General features: G+C 50.9%; 1 protein-coding gene across 4 annotated transcripts in view; it reads left to right on the top strand.

Annotated features, from left to right (window-relative positions):
- The window catches only part of Tfeb (transcription factor EB), a 45,619-nt gene extending 44,292 nt beyond the window's left edge, over positions 1-1,327 (top strand). For all 4 annotated transcript variants that reach the window (XM_026383480.2, XM_026383477.2, XM_026383478.2 and 1 more), the window contains one exon: positions 215-1,327. In XM_026383480.2, coding sequence (XP_026239265.1) covers positions 215-694 — 480 coding nt within the window. In that variant the 3' untranslated portion in view covers positions 695-1,327. The remainder of the gene's footprint in view (positions 1-214) is intronic.
- The last annotated feature ends 21,023 nt before the right edge of the window (positions 1,328-22,350 follow it).

Genomic DNA, 22,350 nt, shown 5'->3' on the forward strand with positions numbered 1-22,350 from the left:
GAAAGGAGCTGGTCAAGACTCACCACAGTGGTTTCACAACCCACTAATGAGTTACGACTTGTAGTTTGAAAAAACACTGGTCTAGACTCTAGAGCCACACTCTGCTTTCCTCCAGCCGAGACGTCCCCAGGTGGAGGTGCAGAGACGGGGGAGGTCTGGCAGTGGGTGCCATGGGTGTGTGCCCCAGCCTTCTGTCTGCTTCCCCACCCTGCAGGAGCTGGAGATGCAGGCCCGAGTCCACGGCCTCCCCACCACCTCTCCATCAGGCGTGAACATGGCTGAGCTGGCCCAGCAGGTGGTGAAGCAGGAGCTCCCCAGCGAGGAGGGCCCAGGGGAGGCTCTGATGCTGGGGGCAGAGGTCCCCGACCCCGAGGCGCTGCCAGCTCTGCCCCCCCAGGCCCCGCTGCCCCCTCCTGCCCAGCCACCGTCCCCATTCCATCACCTGGACTTCAGCCACAGCCTGGGCTTTGGGGGTGGGAGTGACGAGGGCACCGCAGGCTACTCCGACCCCCTGGGCCCAGAGCATGGCTCCCCATTCCCCAACCTGTCCAAGAAGGATTTGGACCTCATGCTCCTGGACGACTCCCTGCTACCGCTGGCCTCTGACCCCCTCTTCTCCACCATGTCCCCTGAGGCCTCCAAGGCCAGCAGCCGCCGGAGCAGCTTCAGCATGGAGGAGGGCGACGTGCTGTGACGCCGGCTGCCCCTGTGCCAGGGAACAGGGGCAGGCCTGGGGGCTGGGGGGATTCCTCCCTCCCACCCTTCAGGCTGCACTTGTGTGTGAAGTAGCCACCTGCCCTGCCTCACTCCTCCCTGTTGGCCCCGTTTGGACTTAGTGCCAGCCTGGCAGCCTGTGGGGTCGGGAGAAGCTCCCGCCTGTCCCAGTGCCCCCGCCAGAGGCAGCCCTCTTGATGGGGCTGGAAGGGAATGGGCTCCGGGGGTGAGATCATGAGGGGGAACAGAGGGGACAGGGTGGACTAGAGGCAAGAAGAGCGCCTGGCAGGGGAGGTCCTACCTTCTGAGGCTGAGTGCCCCCCTCCAATGGAGGACACCCTGGAGCAGGGGTTCAGGAAACTCCTCTGTGGAAGGAACTGGCCAGGGTGCCCAGGCCTGCCTTTCTGGGACTTGAATGGCAACAAGCCCAACCCCCAGCCTGGTACTCCCCCCACAGGAGGGGCACCCACCCCCCTTTGGTGCTAACAACTCCCCCCAGGGTGGTATGACGGTGGGGTGGCCAGAAGAGGGGGCTGGGTTCAGGGTGGAGCGCGGGGTCCCTGCTGGAAGAACAGCTCCCCTCCGGACCTCCCACTGTGTGCCTTTAGTAAACACTGTGCTTTGTACCTGCTTGTCCCATCTCTTTGGCGCGGCCTAGGCTGACAACAGAGGGAGTCAGAAATGGGTACAGAGGGGAGGAAGCGGCCTGGATTCTCCCAGCGCCTCCGCCCTGCCCCAGGGGAACCTGGAGAAGCAAGCTAACTTACTGCAATTTAGTGCTGATGGGGGCGCTGTGCCTCCTTAAGGCCACGAGGTGGCAGTGCAGCCACACGGGTCCCACACCTCCAGCTGTGGCCTGAGATCCAGGAGCCACAGTTGTGGCGACTGCCTTGCAGAGAAGCCAGTGTACCATCCTCAGCTGCTTCCCTGGGGCACCTCAGCCCTGGACTGCCCGCCCCTGGCCTAGTGAGGCCCTCTCCAGCTTTTCCCCCTTCCTGGTGCCAGAGACCCAGCTCGAGACCCCTAACAGGACACTCTGGAGACAAGGCTGGCCCCTCTTCTCTGTTTCCCTTGCAGGACAGGCTTCTAGAAACTGTGGGGCTGTGTCCTTCTATGGGTTTAGGGAAAGGAACCCTCGTGAGTTATTTTGAGAGGGGACAGGCGCACAGCACACTGGGTGTGAGTCAAGAATATGGTTCTGCTCCCACTCTGCCCTGGCGCTTCCTGGAGACTAGGTTTCTGCAAATCCTCTCCTCTGTCTGGGCCCCAGCCCTCCCACCCTGCAGTGGTTCCCTAAGGCCTTTCTTGGAGGTTCCAGGAGGTTGAGATCCCGTCCAGGATGAAGAAATGGGCTGGGGACAGTGAGGGGTCCAAGGTATCTTGGGAGGAGAGAAGAGCGGGTCTTCTCGAGCTTCACCCAGCTCCTTCCCACTTTACACAGTCTCTGCAGGCAGAGGCCAAAGCGGCCGAAGACACCTAATTTAAAAAAAAATTCTACGATGAAAATGGCTAAGAGGGCAATTTCCTCTGTGTGGAATGGGAGATCAAATCAGCGCTGGAGCAATTAACATGCGAGGGAAAAGGGGGAAAAAGAGGCCAGGCGGCCCGGGCGCTAGGGTGGCTGAGCTGGCGCTGAGCTGGCGGAGGTTGCAGGATTAATCTCAAGGTCAGATGGAGCCGGGGATGACCTTGCAGAATCTGTGCCAGCCTGGGCACTGGCACCTCCTTCCAGTTCCTGGTCCCACCCAGTGACCTGAATCTAGTCTGTGCCCTGGGAACCCCACTCTGAACCCCCAGGGTGAGCCCTGGGTTCCAGCTGGGGTACACCTGAAGACATAGGCTTGGCTTCCTTGGCACTGGAGAGCTAAAATCTAGGAAGTCTAGGGGCCGGTCCTCCGGGTGATTAAGAAATGTCTCCCTGCCCTACGTGGTCTTCCCCTTCCCCCAGGGATTCTTTCAGTGGAGTGGAAACCTATTCCCCTGCTTCCTCACAGAGCCCCCTTAAAACCACCGTAACCCCCTTCCCCATCTACCTGCTGGCCTTCTGGTCCCTGGGCTCCTGCACCTTGGCCACCATCTGCATCCTGGATAGGTGGGTCTGGTGTTGGACAGGATCCAGGGTGTGGGTGGGGTTCTTTCCACAAGAGGGCGCTCTGAGCCAGGCCAGGCCTCTGCCTACCAGGGACTGGTGGGGGTGGAGGAGTCTCATCTGAACTGAACATTCCAGGCTGTCTGCTTGGGTGGCTTCCACTGTGCCCAGGGGTCCTGTCTGCCTACTAGCTTCCTTAAGAGTTGCCCAGGTCATCTCAACAAGCCACCAGAAGGTGTATCTGAAACCGGCCTGTGCAGCCTTCACCTGCCAATGGAATGGAGCCAGGCAGTCAGTTTTAGCTGGTGGTTCTGAATGTCCCCGATTAAATAAGGGGAATGTACTCCCCATCCTTGCTCTTTGCAGCTGACTACACCTTTCCAGGTGTGGGGTACACAGAGGGAACATTTATTTTAAAAAGGCAGACAGGGAAATGGGCTGTGAAGGCCGGGTGACCTGGTAGGCCCTTTTCCCTTCCTATCATGGAGGAAGTGACCCCCCCCCCCCCACACACACACCTTGAGAACAAACTGAAGTGTGATGTGGGGTCTGGGGAGGGGGTCCAAGTTAGGTAGGAAAGGACAAGTAGCTGTAGCTCCCTTGGGTTCCCTGGGGTCCCAATGCTGGAGCTGGCACACTTCCCAAAGATGGGAAGGAGGATCCCCCTGTCCTCAGCTCCGGGTCCTGTGTCTGCCTGTCTGTCCACACCCACGGCTCTCTTCCACAGTACCTACCTGGTCTATGTTAGGCAGCTCTGGATTTCTGCATGTGCCGTGCCAGCTGGCGGGCAGCCTGGGAAAGAAAGAGCAGACGCTCAGAATGTCCTGCTTGGAATTCTACACACACGATTCTTTTAAATCAGAGATTGTTGCTTTATTATTTGGAGCCATTAACTTGGATGAGGCTGATACATGCTATGGATCTCCTCTCCACATACACACACAGCCTCCTAACAACTACCCCCAAGTTCAACACCCCTTCTCCCTCTGCAACCGGTCTCCTTGCCCCACCTCAAAGCCTGTTCCCCTCCCCCCACCCCTCCAAGTCACCTGCCTGGTCAGCTAAGGCAGTGGAGAGAGCCCCTTTGATGCCCCTCCTGACCCCACCACCCAGGCTAACCCCCAGCTCCTGGGGCCCAGCCCCCATCCCCCTCTCTGTCTCCTCCAGCCTCATCCTTTTTCTTTGCGCTCCCTTTTCTGAGGGGGCAGTGGAATTTATACAATATTTAAGCAGCCAGAGCCGAGTCCGGGAAGATATTATTAATGTAAAAGGGACGGGCTGCAAATGCTTTTGGACCTGGTTACAATTAGAGGGTGATTTTTCTAAAGGTCAATGAATTCAGATAATATCCACAGGGGGGAGAGAAATTTAATACCTTTTTAGTGAATTAATTAATTATAATATTATATCGGCTTGGGGTTCTTTTCCAGAGTGATTAAGGGAGCGATCTGTCTTCTGCGAGGCCGGGGAGCGGCGCTTGCTGCCGGTGGGGACCCCGTCTCAGGGCTCTGGGCTGGGGGCCCTGCCTTCTCTTTTCACCCTGGCGGTGGCCAGTGGGGGCAGGAGGCCCCGGGTGGGGTGACAGGCACTGTGATTTGTCACGCCCTTTCTCCTCAGCCTGTGCGCACCCCCAGTCCTAGCCGTCCTCCTGCTGCCAGGTCACCAAACCTCACACCACGGTGGCCTGAGGATCATAAGGGACATGGCCTCCTTCTTTACACTTGGAGAATCTAAGGCCCGTGGGCTTCAGGGTCTTTTTTGAACTCCATTGTGAATTAGGACAAATGGCAGAGCTGACCTGAAATACTGAGAAATTGAGGAGGAACCCCACGTACCCCTCTCAAACTGGACTTTCCAAAACCCCAAAGACCAGCCAGAGGCCTATGGGGATGCCTGTGAGGTTTCACTCACTCAGAAAGAGGTGACTTTAGGGTGTAGAATGTGCCCAGCCTCTGCTTTGTCCACCAACACTGATGTGTCAAGTCACTACAAGGCCCGGGGAGGAACTCGCCAAGATTTCTGTTGCTGCAGGGACCTGAACAAGGCCCGGGGGGAGGTTTTTCCATCACTGATTCATTTGTTCGTGAACTCAGTCAGTTATACATTCACTCAACAAACATTCATGCACACCTGCTCCTGTCATCAAGAGCCTGAAATAGTCCTTCCTGAGCTCTCACAGAACCGCAGATGCTCATCTAAACAATGGAGGGAGAGATTGGAGTCTCCACTCCTTGTGGTTCCTCTGTGCCCCAGACAAGGGGGGCACAGAGGAACCTGGGGGCAGAAACACTAGTGAGCTGGCGTGGCATTCCCTTGACAAATGCCAAGCACCCACTGGGAGCTGGCCCAGTGCTGGCTTCTGGAGAATTCTTGGATGGATAAGGGCCAGTCCAGGTGTCCAAGAGCTAGAGTGGGCACGGGGGACACAAGCAAGTCAGCCTGTGGCAGTGAGTCAGCATGGGTTTGGAGAAAGGGGCAGAGGTGGTGGTAAGCTGAGTCCTGAGGCTGGGGAGGAGAGGAGCATGGGGGCGGGGGAGGAGAGGAGCATGGGGGCGGGGGAGGAGAGGAGCATGGGGGGGGGGACATTCCAGGCCTGGGATACCCAATGTCCAAAGGCCTGATGAAGGGGGGACAGACCCGCTGCAGATGAGAGGCATTTGGGGACCAGTGTCAGGGAGGCTGGGTGGCTGCCCCACCCACAGGCTCGGGCTGTTGATTGGGAGGCTATTCCACAGGCCAGGGGTGCTGAGTACCGGAAGGCAGGGGGCCTCAAAGCCCGGGAGTCCTGGATTTACAGGTGGGCCCCCCTTGGCTGGCTGTGTGGTGGGGGCCTCCGGCCTCGGTTGCCCATCTGTCATGGGGATTGCAATCCACACCTCTCAAGGTGGTTGTGGGAGTCACAGGAATGACCGAAGGGAAGAGCCAAGCCCTGCATTTCACTCCATGCGTGTGGCCGCAGACATCCACCTCCTATGGCCCTGGGGGGGGGTCCGGTCCCCCCTGTGCCCTCCCGGGGTGCCAGTGGAGGATCTAGCCTGGGGTCCTTTTCCTTTCTTGGGAAGGAGAGGGACGTTTCCTCCCGCCTCGCTCCTCCCCCACCTCTCCCGCTCCCCTCTGTCCCCTCCGCCTCGGTCCCCTCCGCCCCCGCCCCCGGTGGCGCCCCGCGCCCCTCCCCCACCCCTCCGTGTGCGGCGGCCCGGGGAGGGCCTTCCCATTGTACTATCTTTGGGCCCTAAATTAAAATTGATGACATCTTGAAATGAGCAGTGAGGGTAATTTTGCTTCTGAGCCGGGATGCTAATGAGGCCCCTTAATGGCGCAAACGCCGAGCTGATGGGTCGTGTGTCACGCGCAGCGGCGAGGGGGGTAATGGCCGCGGTAAGTGCCGGTAATTACACCCTGTCTCGCTGTATTTTGGCAGGCCTGGTGGGAGAGCTGGGGCTCAATCACCGCCGGTGGGGGCGCCCCCCACCCACCACGGGACTGACAGCCAGAGATACCCCCGGGCCAGCGGGGCTCAACTCCAGCCCCACCTAGAGTGGGTCGAGGCCCAGCCCCCACCGCCCCAGACACCGTGTGCAACACACAGAGTCACACACACCCCAGTGACACTACTGTGCACCCCTCACCCCATATATAAGGCACCTCCATGGCCCAGCACACCCCCTGCATGTGCACAGAGTGTGCACAACGCACATATACACCGCCTGCAGCTCACTCCTGTGCTCCCCTGAGCGCCTGGAGCTCCAGGCCTGCCTGGTCATGCAAGCGCACGGACACGTACATGCAAATACATTCTCACAGTGGACACATTCATCCAGGGCCCACCGAGTGTCACATCTACAGGCTCTAATCCTCCTGGCTCTCTTCTGAGACTGGTTAACATTTTACCATGCAGAAACCCAGAAACTTGTCCTAGATCACACAGCTGGGTAGTGACAGGGGCAGGACTGGAATTCAGATCTGTTTTACTTTGCAGTTCCCCCCACCCCACACTTCCTATTCTGTTTGCCTATATATATACACGGCTCATTGTACCACAGGCACACACATGAGCACACATTTGCTACGCATGTCACATATATCCTCTATACACCCAAAGACACATGTAAACATACTGCGCAAATATTCGTCTGCATAATATTCACACACATCTGCAACATGTGTGTACAGACACATGTGCACCTGTAGGGCTTTGCTCAGGTAATATATATGTTCCCACTCCAAGCACACACAGTGTGCGGTGTGTCGTGGAGAAGATGCCTGGTGACACTGGTGTGGTCAGGTAGCCTCTTCAGGATTTTTTATTTTTGTTTTTTCAGAGCTGGGATGGAAGCCAGCGCTTCACCCATGGTAAACAAGTGCTCTACCCCTGAGCTATACCCATGCCTTCAACTCATTTTCATTCTTATTTATTATTATTATTTTGTGTGTTTGATACTGGGGGTCAAACCAAAGCATACGGAGTTCACTCTGCACCACTGAGCCACAGCCGCATCCCTCCCTTGTGAAGGCAGAACGACACAGCCACACACAAGAGCATGTTGTGCCTCCTGCAAACCCCTGCACAGTCACACCCTGGCTGCACCTGCGCACATCATACGTCTGAGCACATATGCCCATGTGGTGTCCAGGCTCTCGGTACAACATGCAACATGGTCTTTTTTTTTTTCTTCCTTTCAGTATTGGGGGTTGAGCTAGGAGCGTTTTATCACTAGGCTGTACCCCAGCCTCTTATTTCTTTTCAATATTTATTTATTTATTTTTGAGACAGGGTCTGGCTAAGTTTCTGGGGCTGGTCTTGAAATTGCGATCCTCCTGCCTCAGTTTCCCGAGCTATTGGGAGGACAGGCGTGCACCACGCACCCAGCACTGCCTGCATCTCTACATACACACACTGACCATGTGCTATAAACACATACCATAGCGATAGTGTGGAGCCCAGGCCTGCCTGCCAGCGACACTGCGAGCCCCACAAAGCCATGGGTGTTGGTTACGTGTGTTTCCCGCAAGCGTTGATCAATCCTACATCTGCAGAAGGGGTGCAAAGCCTGGACCCTGGAGTTAAACTCCCCAGCCTCTCAGTCTAGGCCCATCACTATTTGCTGTGCTATTAACCCCTCTGCCTCCTTTTCCTTCTCTGAGATGTCGGGAGGGTTAAATGAGCTAACAGATGTGAAACATTTAGTGCCTGGCACATAAGAAGCCTAATAAATGTGGGGGCAAGCTGTATGTCACAGCATGGGACGCCCCTCAAGGGGTGACATGTAGTAGGAGGCACAGAAGAGAATGGCCACCTAAGGCTAGAGTGGTGCTGGAGAGCTTTCTGGAGGAAGAGGGCTTTGGGCGAGGCCTTGGAGGACTGTGGCCAGTGTTCACTGAGCACCTCTGTGTACCAGGCCCTGTGCTTAGAGTTTTGTATGAATTATCCCAGAGAGCTTCTGTGAGCCCCAGGAGGAGAGACTGATAAGTCCACGTTACGGATGAGAAGGGCTGAGAAGCTTGTAACTTGTCCAAGGTCAGGAAGAGCCTGGATCAGAGCAGGAGGGGAGGACTTTGGAATTCTAGGGGGCATGTCCAGCAATTGTCAGGAATAGAACAGGAGGCTAAGGCTTATAATCCCAGGAGTTCAGGAGGCTGAGGCAGGAGGATCAGGAGTTCAAAGCCAGCCTCAGTGACTCAGCAACTTATAGAGGCCCTAAGCAACTCAGCAAGACCCTGTCTCTCAATAAAATAAAATATAAAAAAGGGCTGGGGATGTGGCTCAGTGGTTCAGTGGTTAACTGCTCCTGGGTTCAGGTTCAATCCTCTGAACAAACCAACCAACGACAGCAACAACAAAATTAGCGCAAGAGCTAGGAGAGCACACCCAGAGGGCCTGTCCCCAGGTACTGGTACCTTCCCGAGATGCCAGTGTCTCGGCTTGGCACAGAATCACGAACCACCACACACCTTGTAGATTCAAACAGCAGTTCTTTATTCCCGAACTCACACCGGCCTCCAACAAACACGTTCTGGTGAAATCTCCAATATGCTGCCACCCCCAAATCCTACTCCACGAGGCTTTTTCCAAATCCCATTTGAATCTCACGAGAACTCAATGGGAACAAGCAGCAGGAACACCCTAATCCCAGCAGCAATAATCTTCAACCTCCAACTTCCCTAAAACCCCTATTGTCTTAAACCGGGAAGGACCGGGATACTTCCTCAAACCTGCAGGATACTTCCTCAAACCTGGATCCACCCTCAATCACCTTGAGCAGGGTCATCTTTCTCAAACACACATGCAAGGTCGCAGCAAATTTCCAAGACAAGTCCATTTAACATGGGGTACGCTGGCAAGGAAATATCGATGCGTCATACCTACTTGGCAATGGCCCTCAGCACCGAGATGAGCAGGTTAAGTGTCTGGATGGGCTGATGTAATTGCTGCACCTCTTGCAGTGAAATCAGGGACCTGGTGGGGTCAGGGGCTGGCCTGCCCATAGTATGCTGGAGGTAGGGCCAGAGCTGGGTCTTTGCCTCCCCTGTCTCCCATCAAGAGTGGGGGGCTAGACCCAGTGTGTAGGGGAGGTGCGTCCTGCTCAGGCACCTCTGCCCTGGAGCCCAGCCTGGCTCTCAGGAAGGGACCTGAAGAGGGCTGGGGGCGGGGGGTGTGGGAGGAGGTGGCAAGAGGACCTCCCCCTACAAATCCCTCTCCCCACCACCTGGAGCCACCATTGCCACCTCTGGCTGGGTCCCCAGACCCCTGCATCAGGAGTAAACTGAGCCAGGACACCAAGGCTCTCTTCAAACCAGACATGACGTTCCTGGGGCCTCATGTTCATGATCTGCCCCGGGACCTGGCACTGATCAGCTCTGTCCTCCTGGACCAGAGCTTCCCCCTCGTGTTTCTGGCGTGGGCTGCTCCCCCTGCAGGGAATTTTCCAATATTCAACCAACGTGAACACCCCACCACATCACCTCCTGTCTCCCCCGCCCCAGGTACCTCTAGCCTCTCGTCCCCCAGTTCTTCATGGTCCCTCTCTCTGTCAGAGGCGGGGCATGATCGGGCAAGCAGAGGGACAGTCTCTTGAGACCCTGGATATGGGTCAGCACCCCAGCTCCCACTTTGCCAGTATTGGAAACCTGGGGAAGTCCTTCACCCATATCTCCATGCCTTTGTTTTCCCCTCTGGGTCTGGTGGGGACAACACCCCAACCTCCCAGGCTGAGGATTCTCTGGGACAAGAAGGTATTATTCCAGTTTATCAATCCCATTTAACAGAGGAGGAAACCAAGTCACAGAGAGGTTGAGGAACTCACCTGGTACCACACAGCCCAGGGAAGGGTAGCCCAGGGATCTGAACTCAGATGGCCCGCCCCTTTCCCTGGGGGGCCTTGCTCCAGGTTCTACAGAGAAGTTGAATTGTGTTGTTTGGGGCGGCAAATGGCTCCATGGGAAGGGGTAAGTCCCTTTCCAGCCCATGTCCCAGTTTGGAGCACTGTGGGGTCTGGGGACTTTTTTCAAGAGGCAGTGGGGAGCAACTTGGCTTTGAAGTGAGAGTCAGGCTCCTGGTTATTTCCCACCTCCATGAACCTCAGGCTCTCTTCTGGCAAAGGCCTGGTCTGTTGGGTATCGGTAAGTTCAGCATCCTAAGCTGCAGGAGGCGAGTGGCACAGGGGGCATTTTGCAAAGTCTGGTTCCCTCTCCCTCTGCACCCCTGGCCTGCAGAGGAGCTCAGAGCTCAGAGCACACACTCCAGGCCTGACTTGGGCAGGGGTTTTCGAGGAGGCAGGCTGCAGAACTTGGATGTCAGGGACTCAGAACAGTACAAGCTGTTATTACAGCCACTCTTGACTTCGGCCGTGGTCACGTTCCTCCAGATAAATCCATCATATGGGGAAAATATCAAAGTGGAAAAGCACTTAATTCACCTAACATATGGAGCATCATAGTTAAGCCCAACCTGTCTAAATACGCTCAGAACTTTACATTAGGCTGCAGCTGGGCAAAACCTTCTAACACGGAGCCTGTTTCAGGTTTTGTGTGCACGTGTGGTGCTAGGGATCAAACCAGGGCCTTGTTCATGCCACACAAGCAAACAGGGCCCCATTTATACTAAAAACACAATATCCAAAAACACACCAGCATCGCTCTAGCACACGAGTGTCTCAGAGGCTGACTGGGAACTGCCATTCCTTGTGGCTAACTCAGCATTCAGCAGGGTATCCAACTGCCTGTCACAGCTCGGGAAAGGATCAGAATTCCAAATTCAAAGGGTGGTTTCTACTAAATGCATTTCACTTTTTTGGTGGGGCAGGGGGGGTACTGGGGATTGAACTCAAGGCACTTGACCACAGAGCCACATCCCAGCCCTATTTTATATTTTATTTAGAGACAGGTTGTCTCTGATTTGCCTAGCACCTTGCCAGTGCTGAGGCTGACTTTGAACTCGTCATCCTCTGGTCTCAGCCTCCCTAGCTGCTGGGATCACAGGCATGCGCCACCATACCCAGCTGCATTTCACTTTTGTACCAACTCAGAGACAAAAAAGAATCATAAGTGAGTCCAGGTGTGTTGGCCCACGTCTTGAGTTCCAGGTACCCAGAAGGAATGAAACAGAAGGGTTGCTAGAGCCCATGAGCTTGAGCTGGGGGCTGTCTGTATGTATGTTATCACCAGGGAAGGTCACCTAGCTTCAGGCCAGGACAGCATGCTATGCCAGATGAGTCTCTAGGGTCAAGCTGGGTGCAGGGCTGGGTGCAGGGCTGGGCTGGGGGGTGGGCTGCTGCCTATCATGGCCCCTCAGCTGCCTTAGCCAGGAAGTCCTGGGAAAGGGAGGGAGAGAGCAGAACTGCTTTCTAATGAATGACTGGTGTCTACTGCCTGGCTAATCATGTGGTTCCATGTAATTAAGAAGTTAATTAGTGCTGTGTCAATTAAGGTTTAATTAGTCCTCTCTTCCGAGGAGCCTAGAAGACCCTCATGATAGAAGCTTCTGGAATGGAAGATGGAACAACAGGAAGGTAGATGCAAGGACAACCTGTATGGGGGTGGGTAGCCCCACTTCCTCTTGGGGTCCCTCCAGTTCTGGGATCAGTGACTTACTGCTCCTCTAGCCCCACCCCACTGACCCTGGTCATGGAGACTTTGGGGTTCCCTGAGACTCTCCCCCATCTCCAGGTTTGCTTATCCCAGAGCGATGATACCAGGCATAGCTCCCATGGAGGGGTGCCCTTACATCGTTACACCCCATCTTCTACACCTGCGTCAGGGTAACTTGTGAAAGACGAGCAAACTGGGACCCAGAGAGGTTAAGTAATTCACTCAGGTCGCATAGTCAGTTAAGCAACAAATCTGGGATTCAACCCCAGGACTGTCAGACCCCCTGACCTGCTATGAAAATCTAAGCCAGAGAAAGCAAATGGTCTTCACAGAGGGAGCCAAGCATGAGCCTCAGGACTTTGCTCTTGCTGGTCCATATGGAATGCTCCCCCTTCCCCCAGCCTCTGTGAGGACTCTTCTCCAGTTCATTCAGGTCTCTGCCCCAATGTCACCTCATATTAAAGAGGCCTTCTGTGATCTGCGTAAGAAACAGCAGCACCACACTCCCTGTCGCCTCCTGCCCGCAGCAGTGAACGCTGTCTGACATATTGTGTTAGCACCTATTTGCTTGTGACTTGAGAATGAAAGCCCCCTGTGGGCAGGGACTGCGCTGCTGCTTTGTCTCCAGTGCTGCTGTTGACTAGGTGCACAGTTCACGTGAGGTGAACACATACAGATGAGTGAGTGGGTGGACAGGCCTGCTGTCGCACCTGGACATGTATACAGCTCTTGAAGAGGGTGCACAGGTGAAGGAGGAGCATTTCTTTCTTTCTCTTTCCCTTGGGACTCCCTGGCCCCCAGCCCTGGGGACGTAGGACCTAAGCCCAAGGGAACTGGGCTGCACTCACTCTGTCTGGTGAACTCCTGGCCCCACTTTACAGAGCCCTCTGTCCTCCATCGGGGCTCCTGCCACCTACCCGTAACCTCCTTTCTTGCTCAGCCAGGGCCCTGCTTCAAGGCTACCCATGGAGCAGTGCCCTCCTGATATCAGGCGACTGTAGGCGGAGAAGTCTGTGCCACAGTGGACCTGTGGCTCCGTCAGCTTCTGCAAAGAAGACACCTGGGTGGGCTAGGTGCCCATCAGTGGTAGCAAGCATGAGGCCTTGGCTCCTACCCCCTGCCCCCCCAAGAAAATAAAGTAAAATAAAATACTAAGGCACTCAAGATGACAGTGTCATCTCCCGCCCCCCCCCCGCCCCGTGGGGTTCCCTTGCCCCGAGCTCCCTTTCTGTGGGGTCCAGGACTGTCTCAGCGTCCTGCAGAGACCACCTTCCTTCCAATGCACAGATTTTTCTCCCTTGTTTAAAACTGTTCACAGCTTTATTGACAGACAATTTGCAAACTGTAAATTTCACCCTTTTACTGTATTTCACCCTTGCCATCACGTGAACATGTAGAGATGAGTATTCTCTGCACCCTAATCTTGCACCAAGGATGGTTTAGTGATAAATGACTTTTAAGTAGTACTGGCACAATTAAAAAAAAGAAGCAGCTTCAGATAATGGGTGCATTCCTTTTTTTTTGCAAAATATATATGTGTGTGTGTGTGTGTGTGTGTGTATGTGTGTGTGTATGTGTGTAAAATCTGCAATGAAATATGGCAACTGCTCCATGTCTGGTTTTTTAGTATAATTACAGAGTTGTGCAACCATCGTCATAATGTAATTTTACTTTTATTGATTGATTTTTAGGGTGGTCCTGGGGATTGAACACAGGGGTACTCTATCATAAAGCTATACCCCCAGCCCTTTTTATATTTTACTTTGTGAGGGTCTCACTAAGTTGCTAAGGCCGGCCTTGAACTTGGGATCTTCCTGCCAAAGCCTCCAGACTCCTTGGGATTATAGGTTTGCACCTCTGTACCTGCCTCCATAATCTAATTTTAGTGAATTTTGATCACACCCAACAATTCCCCCAACCCAGAAGCAGCCACTCCCTCCTCCACCCCCACCCTTTACCCCTGCCCCAGGCAAACCCCCCTCTGAGGTCCTTCATAGAGAGTTGCCTATTATCTGTGCAATTCCCATAGCGGGATCTACACTTTGAGGTCTTTTGGGAAAGGCATCCTTCACATGCCAGGATGTCTTTCTACTCTTTTCCTTACTCTCTGCTCCATGCGGACCTCTTTGACCTCTTTGGATGATTTCTTAGACAAAAGACAGGTATTGGTTTGACCTACTTCTAACACCTCCTGCCTGCACTACCGGCCTCCTTTCTGCAGCCTCGCCAACCCCCTGCAGCCACCCTATGCCTCCCTTCTCTGCCTCTCCTCCCTGCATGCATCACCTCCTACCCGGATGGTTCCCTCCTGCTCAGAGGATGAAGCCCAGGGTCCTCTATGGGCCTTACAGTTTATCACAGCCCCCACCTCATCTGCCTGCGACACTGTGTTCTCCCAACAACTCCACCCTCGCCAGTCTGGGCCTGGTGGGTGGCATTTCGGTGTTCTGACAGGGTGTGGTGAGGGTCCTGCTGGAAGCCCCCGGCTCTGCATGACGGAGTCACCATCCCTCAGACCCAGAGTCACCCTGGCAGTTCAATCATTTCTAAGTATTTTCTGGATGCCAGGTCCCAGCCTCCAGAGTCCAGGGGACTCCTGAGAACTGAGGAGAAGCTCTGGGTGGCACCCCCTCGGGGTGGCCTGGTGCTGGTGCTGGTGACAGAAGCAGGCCTCTGCCTTCCCCTTCCTCCCAGAAGGAGAAGCTGGGAAGTCCAGCGGGGGAGGGAAGCAGAGCGATTTGGCTTGAGGAGGGGAGGAAATGAAATGGAGAACAGAGATAATTGTTCCCGTTTGACAACTTTTTCTAATTAGAGACCAATTATGTCTTCAGGTACCTAATTGGGGTCCTGGTAGATTCTCTAATTTGCTAGGTAATTACTGGCCAGTAATTCTACCAGCATGAAATTTGGAGAAGAACTGTGTTATCACAACATTTAGGTTTTCTCTTGGGGGAGGGGGCTTTGCCCAGAAAACAAGATGGGTGCTCCAGGTCCTCACCGGCCCACCCCCAGCCTGTTCCTCCTCATTCTTCTCTACTCTGCAGCCCCTTCCTGGTTCCTGAGTAATCTCCATGGAAACCATGGGCCATCATCACAGGCACATGGGAACATATGTGTTTTTGCCTCCTTAACACCCTACCCAGCTTTTGGTAACCTAGAATTACTACGTGCTGGGAAACCAGTCTAGGTAGCGCACGCACACACACACACACACACACACACACACACAACACACTCACACGCAGACATACACACTCACACGCAGACATACACACTCACACGCAGACATACACACCGATTTAATTCTGTAACTCGGTGATATGGATGACATTATTATCCCCATTTTACAGATGAGAAAACTGAGCTGCTGAGAAGTTAAATAACATAGAAGGACGTATGTTCAAGGATGCCCATCCCGGTGTTGTCTATAATGCCCTGCACATCTAGTAAGTGGTAGAGCCAGAGCAGGACCCCAATAGGCTGGCCCTCAAAGTCAAAGTGCTCAGGCACTACCCTGTACTGGCCCCTGCTTGCTCTGCCTCAGTTTTCCTCTGCAAAATCATTTCTTTTCCCTTTATTAAAATGGATTTATTGAGATACAGCTGACAGTGATTTGAACTGCGCAACCTGGAAACTTTGACATCTGGATCCACCTATGGAGCTATGAAGGTGTATCCATCACCTCCAAAAGGCCCTTGTGATACTGTAGCTCCTCCCTCGTGCTCCCTGTCCACCCCCCTGCATCCCCAGACAAACACTAATTGCTCTCTGGGCTAGAGATTAGTTTGCACTCTCTAGAATTTTACAGAAACGGAATCAGAGAGTCTACATCCTTTTTTCCCTAGCTTCTTTCCGTGGGCATGATTAGATTCACCTGTGAAGCTAATGAGATTCGTAATCGAGATCTGTCCACATTGTTGCATGTATCAGTATTTTGTACCTTTTTATGGCTGAGTAATATTTTATTGTATGGATGTATTACAAGTTGTTTATCCATTCAACTGTTGATAGACAGTGGGTTCTTTAGAAGTTTGGCTATTGTGAGCCTGATGTGTTGGCACATGCCTGTAACCCCAGCAGCTTGGGAGGCTGAGGCAAGAGGATCACAAGTTCAAAGCCAGCCTCAGCAACTTAGTGAGACCCTGTCTCTAAATAAAATACAAAAAGGGTTGGGGACATGGCTGAGTGATTAAGTGTTCCTGTTCAATCCCTGGTGCCAAAATTAGTAATAATAATAATAATAATATAAATAAAAAGGGCTGAGAATGTAGTTCCGTGATAAAGCACTCCTGGCTTCACTTCCCAGTACCAAATGAATAAATAAATAATGTCATTAATATATCTTTGTAGGAATATGTGCTTTCATTTCTCTTGGGTAAATACCTCGACATAGAATGATTAGGTCATGTGGTAGGTGAATGTTGAACTTTTTAAGAAATTGCCAAACTGTCCCAAGTGGTTGTAACATTTTACCTTCTCACCAGCACCACATGAGAACACCGGCTTCTTTTTTTTTGGAACTGGGGATGATCTTGAGTGCCTTCCCACTGGGGCTACATTGCTGGCCTTTTTATTTTTTGAAACAGGGTCTCAATAAGTTGCTGAGGGTGACCTTGAATTTGAGATCTTCCTGCCTTAACCCCCTGAGTCACTGAGATTACAGGTGTGTGCCACCATGTGGGGCTAAGAATTCCAATTCTTTCCAAGCTTCAATAATATTTGCAACAGTCAGTCTTTTAAAATTTTTTTTTAATTGTAGAGGGACACACAACATCTTTGTTTATTAATTTTATTTTTTATGGGGTGCTGAGGATCGAACCAGTGCCTCACACATGCTAGGCAAGCACTCTGCCACTGAGCCCCAGCCCCGCCCCAGCCCCAGCCCCAGCCCCAGAATAGTCAAGTCTTTGATTCTGGCATTCTAATATAGGTGTAGTAACACTTCATTGTAGTTTTAATTTTAATTTCCCTAATGACTACATTTTTTTCATGTTTATTTGCCATCTCTTTTTTCCCCCTTTGGTGAAGTATTTGTTTAAATCTTTTGTCCATTTTTATTGGGTTTCTTGTTTTCTTTACTGCATTTTGAGAGTTCCTTATATATGCTACATACAAGTCCTTTATTACCTATGTTATTATTTTTTTTTAATTTATTTTTTTGTGGTGCTGGGGATTGAGCCCAGGCCCTTGTGCATGTGAGGCAAGCACTCAACTAACTAAGCTATATCCCCAGCCCACCTATGTTATTGGTAAATATATACCAGTCTGTGACTTGTTTTTTTATTGTTTTAACAGTATCTTGGGGGGGAAAAGAAGTTTTTAATTTTAACTAAAGTTGAATTTATTGATTTTTTTCTTTTATGATTTGTGCTTTTTGTACACTGAGAACTATATATCAAACCCAAAGTCACAAAGATTTTTCTCTTACATTTTCTTCTAGAGCTTTTATAGTTTTAGGTTTTATGTATAGGGGCCTGTGATTCATTGTGTTAATTTTTGCATATGGTGCAAGTGTGGTTCAAAGTTCATTTTTTATAGATAGGCCGCTAATTGTTCCATAACCATGGGAAGGTGCAGGCTCTACTGAATTGCCTTGGTGCTTTGGTTAAGGATAAATTAATTATATGTGTTTGGGTCTACAACTAGATTTTCCATTCTGTTGACCTATTTGTCTTGACTATGGCAGGTTTATTAGTCAGGCAGTATAAGTTTTCCAAACTTTTCCTTCATTTTAAAAATTGCTTTGGCTATTCTAGGCACTTTTTCTCTCTGTATGAATTATAGAATCAGCTTGATTTCCACATAACAGCCTTTGGGAATTTTGACTGGCACTGCATTGAATCTATACATAAATTTTAGAGAGAAATAACATTTTAACAATATTGAGCTTTCTTATCTATGAGTATAGTATGTCTTTTTATTTACTCTTTAATTTCTCCCAGCAATGTGCTTTGATTTAAAAAAAATTTTTTTAGATGTCGATGGACCTTTATTTTATTCATTTATTTATATGTGGTGCTGAAAATCAAACCCAGTGCCTCACACAGGCTAGGCAAGTGCTCTACACACAGCCGCAAACCCCAGCCCCTGACTTTTTTTTTACTGTGCCAGACTTACACATCTTTTGTCAGGTTTATTGTTAAGAATGTAACAGTTTTCCATGTTATTGTAAAAATTTTTTACTGGTAAGGTTGTATTGACAAGAGGTTTTTGACTTTATTAATTTTTCACAGAGAATTGACTTTTAGTTTCATCATTTTTTTCTATTGCTTTTGTATAAACTATTTTATTGATTTCTGATGGATCTTTGCAATATTCATTTTTCTGCCAATTTTAGGCTTTATCTCCTTTTCTTTTCTAGTTCTGTTAGGTGGAAATTTTTGTTTGTTTTTGCAGTACTAGGGGTACCGGGAATTGAACCCAGGAGTGCTTAACCACTGAGCCACATCCTCAGCCCTTTGTTATATTTATTTTAGAAACAGGGCCTTGCTAAGCTGCTTAGGGCCTTGGCAAGTTGCTAAAGCTGCCTTTGAACTTGTGATCTTCCTGCCTTAGCCTCCGGAGCTGCTGGGATTAGAGGCATGTACCATAGCGCCTGGCCCTGCAGTACTGGAGAATTGAACCCAGGGGCACTCTACATTGATATATATCCCCAGTTAATTTTATTCTATTTTATTTTTATTATTTAAAACAGTGTCTCTCTAAGTTGCCCATTCTGGCCTTGAACTTCCTGCCTCAGCTTTCTGAGTAGCTGGGATTATAGGCATGTGCCACCATGTCCCACTTAGGTAAAAGTTTTGATCACTGATTTGACATTTATCTTCTTTTCTAATAAAGTCTTTAGCAGTATACATTTTTCTTTTGGTCAGATGTGGTGGTCCAGGCTGCTGAGAGCCACAGCTGAGTCGGAATGACGCAAGGCATTTTTGCCAGAAGGGAGTGGTTGAGAGCCATTGAGATGATAATGGTATGTTAAACTGTGTATTCAATTGCATATTAAACCCCTGCTGTCCACCTAGGCACCCGCACTTTGGTGTTCTCCCAGAGGGATTTCTGGTTGGTGGGTTCCTGGAAGGGCCATGTGAGTGGCGTTCAAGGGAGTTCGGATAATAAAGGAGTTCCTGTTTTGAACCTAAAAGTGCCTCGTGGTAGCTCGGTTATTTTGTGCCCAGCCAGACTGCAGCACCAGGCCTGTAATCCCAATTGGGAGGCTGAGGCAGGAAGATCTTAAATTCAAGGCCAGCCTCAGCAATTTAGCAAGGCCCTAAAGCAACTCAGAAAGACCCTGTCTCCAGGGTTGGGGTTGTGGCTCAGTGGTGGAGTGCTTGCCTCACATGACTGAGGGACTGGGTGGATCCTCAGCACCACATAAAAATAAAATAAAGATATCGTGTCTAAAACTAAAAAATAAATATTAAAAAAATAAAGATATTATGTCTATGTACAGCTAAAAAAAATCTTAAAATAGACCCTGTTTCCAAATAAAAAATTTAAAAGTGCTGGAGGGGGGGGGGTAGCTCAGTTGCAAAGCTTCCCTGTGTTCAATACCCAGTACCAAAAAATAAAATTAAATTAATAAATTTCCCTCCCATTTCTGTTTTAGCCGCATCCTACAAATTTTAATAAGTTGTGTTTTCATTTTCATTCTGTTCAAAATAACCCCTGGGGTGTGGCAGGGGCTAGGGGGTAGGATGTCCTGAAGGGTTCACCGGGCTGAGAAGGTGAATGGTTGGACCCTTCGGAGGCGGGGGCTTCCCCATGGGACTGTCAGTAGTGTGGGAACACAGTGGTAGTTTCTCAGGGGCCCAGGGCTTCCAGAACTGCGATGTCAACAGGCTGCATGAACATGATTCTGGTGGCTCCCCTCTTCCCCAGAGAGAGTCTGAGGGGTCCACATCTTAGTTCAGACATATAACAAAGTACCGTAGACAGGGTGGCTTATAAACAACAGAAATATATTCCCCATCGTTCTGGAGACTGGAAGCCCAAGCTCATGGTCAGGTCCTGGTGAGGACCCTTTTCCAGGTTGCATATGGTCCTCTCCTGTATCCCCACGTGGTGGAAAGCAGGGAGAAAGCTCTCTTCCTCTACATACGGGGACTCCAGGCCCATCACAGGTGCTGTCCCTATGACCTAATCACCTTCCAAAGGTCCCTCCCAAGGCAGTCCTACTGTGGGTTAAGTGTTTAGCTTATGAAGGGGGTCCACAAACAGGAGCTCCATAACGGGTCAGTTGGTCACTGTATCTGTCTTTTGTCCTCAGATTCCTTTTTGCCGTTGCTCTGCTCTGAATCAGGGGGAAATGGCCCTTGTGGCCTGCATTCCTTGGGCTCCTTTTTCAGCTGGTTTCCGTCAGTAGGGTGACTGGAAGGAGATGGTCAGCTGGAAGAGGACCCAGGGCATTTGCCTCCCTCTTTCTGCATTGGGTGGCCTTTCTAGAAGCAACAGTGTCTCCTCTGTGGCTCCAGCTCATCCCACTGGCTTCTCAGCTCTTCTATCGCCCATGTAACCTACTCCCCGACATAGCAACCTCCTCCCTGCAATTTGGAATACTCCTAACTGACCCCCGCTATAGAGCCATAATCCAATTGGAGTGTCCCCTTAAGTTAGAGTTTTAGGATAAGATCCCCATGAGTCTTCCTTCATGGCTCAGATACTCATCTCTGGTCCAAATTCAGGTGATGGTCAAGTTCAGCACTGCCACATTGTCCAACTTCAAGGGGCAACACTTACACTGTGGCCCCTGGAGGTTTCATTGGGAAAACCTCTTGGTAGCAGGATTGATTTCATTCAATATCCTGGCAGGATGCATGGCAACTTTCTTTTTTATAATATCATTATTTTGTTTATTTATTTTTATGTGGTGCTAAGGATGAAACCCAGTGCCTCACATGTGTGGGGTAAGCGCTCTACCACTGAGCCACAACCTCAGCCCAACTTTTTTTTTTTTTTTTAAGTGGTTCTGGGGATGGAACCCAGGGCCTTGTGCATGCGAGGCAAGTGCTTTGCCACTAAGCTACACCTCCACCCCTCAGTCTTTGTTTTGTCTTCCCAGCAATGTTTCCCCACTTCTGAAACCCTAGCCCCTGTACTTTGGGGAACTTCTCTTCTTCTCTATGTCAAGGAGCTTTGGAGGAAGTTCTCATTATCATTATACCTTCTCCAATCTGGGGTAAGCAGACAGCCCAGGTTTGACCAATCACGGTGTCCAGTCCTCCTGGCAATCGGGAATCATCCTCAGGATGGGTATTTGATTCAAGAGAACCACCCAATTTCCTGTCCTGGGATTAAAAAATATGCAAAGGATCCTTTTCCCACTGGGGTTGCCAGTACATCTGATTCCTGTTCACCTTGCTCTCTCCCCGTTACCTATGTGGAAAGATCTGCCCACAATAGGAGACATTGAGGCCACCATTCAGAGAGTTTCAGAGCTGGGGTGGAAGAAAGGGAAGAGAGAATTCTGGTGGCATTGGGTTCCCACTCCTAACTCAATCACTGAAGCCTTTTCTTTAATTTTGCAACTACCAGAGTGTCCCTTCCAGCTATGAGAGCTAATAAATTCCTTTTTTGCTTAAGTCAGTTTGCACAGGATTTCTGTCACCAACATGGTAGATGCAGAGCTCTCTGAATTCCTTACCAGGAAAGAGAGACTTTGAGGTGACCCATCCATTCCTCCCAAAGAGAAACTAATGTCAAGAGCTGTCAGTGTGTTTTTAGCTATAAAAGGTAGAAATCCAATTAAGAATGGCTCAGGAATCATCCGATATCAGGAAACGCACAGGCAGTGTGGTTCCAGGGTTGGTTAATCCCCTGATGGACATGTCATTAGGAGCAGATGTTTCTCTTCTTTCCATCCTTGGGGAGTCGTCTTAACCTCCTGGATGGGCTCCCCTCATAGTCTCAAGGTGGCTCCTTTGTTTAGAAAACAACTACTAAGGGCAAAAGTGATACTATCCCTGTCTTATGTCCTAGAAGCCTCTGGAGAGTTACCCTCACGCTTCATAGACCAGAATGGTGTCACATGGCCATTCCTGAAACAATCACCAGCCAGGCATGCAACCACCAGGACTGGCTTAGAGGAACCATGATTCATGCTCTGGAGATGAAACCTGCTCTCCTAGAAGTTCATGGCTGCCTGGAAGACAGTGACGTTCATCAGAGGTCTGCTGAGGAGAAGGAAGAGGTAAACGGCTCTTGGGTAGAGTAGCTGAGACAGCCAGCTACCCCCTAATATCTATTCTTCACTTTCCCCACAAGAATAGGAATTTTAGATGAGCGTAGGACCACCCAGAAAAAAAATATTACACTTCCCAGCCTCCTTCGCAGCTGAATGTAACCATGAGAGTGAGTTCCAGGTATCGGGAAAGTTAGCAGATGCTTCAGCAGCTTCCGGGAGTCTCCTTTAAGAGACACCTGGCAGGATCCCTTTGCTCTGTTTTTCCTTTTCCCCTCCATTTGCT

This window comes from Urocitellus parryii, chromosome 8 (assembly GCF_045843805.1).
Source record: "Urocitellus parryii isolate mUroPar1 chromosome 8, mUroPar1.hap1, whole genome shotgun sequence".
Taxonomy (NCBI): domain Eukaryota; kingdom Metazoa; phylum Chordata; class Mammalia; order Rodentia; family Sciuridae; genus Urocitellus; species Urocitellus parryii.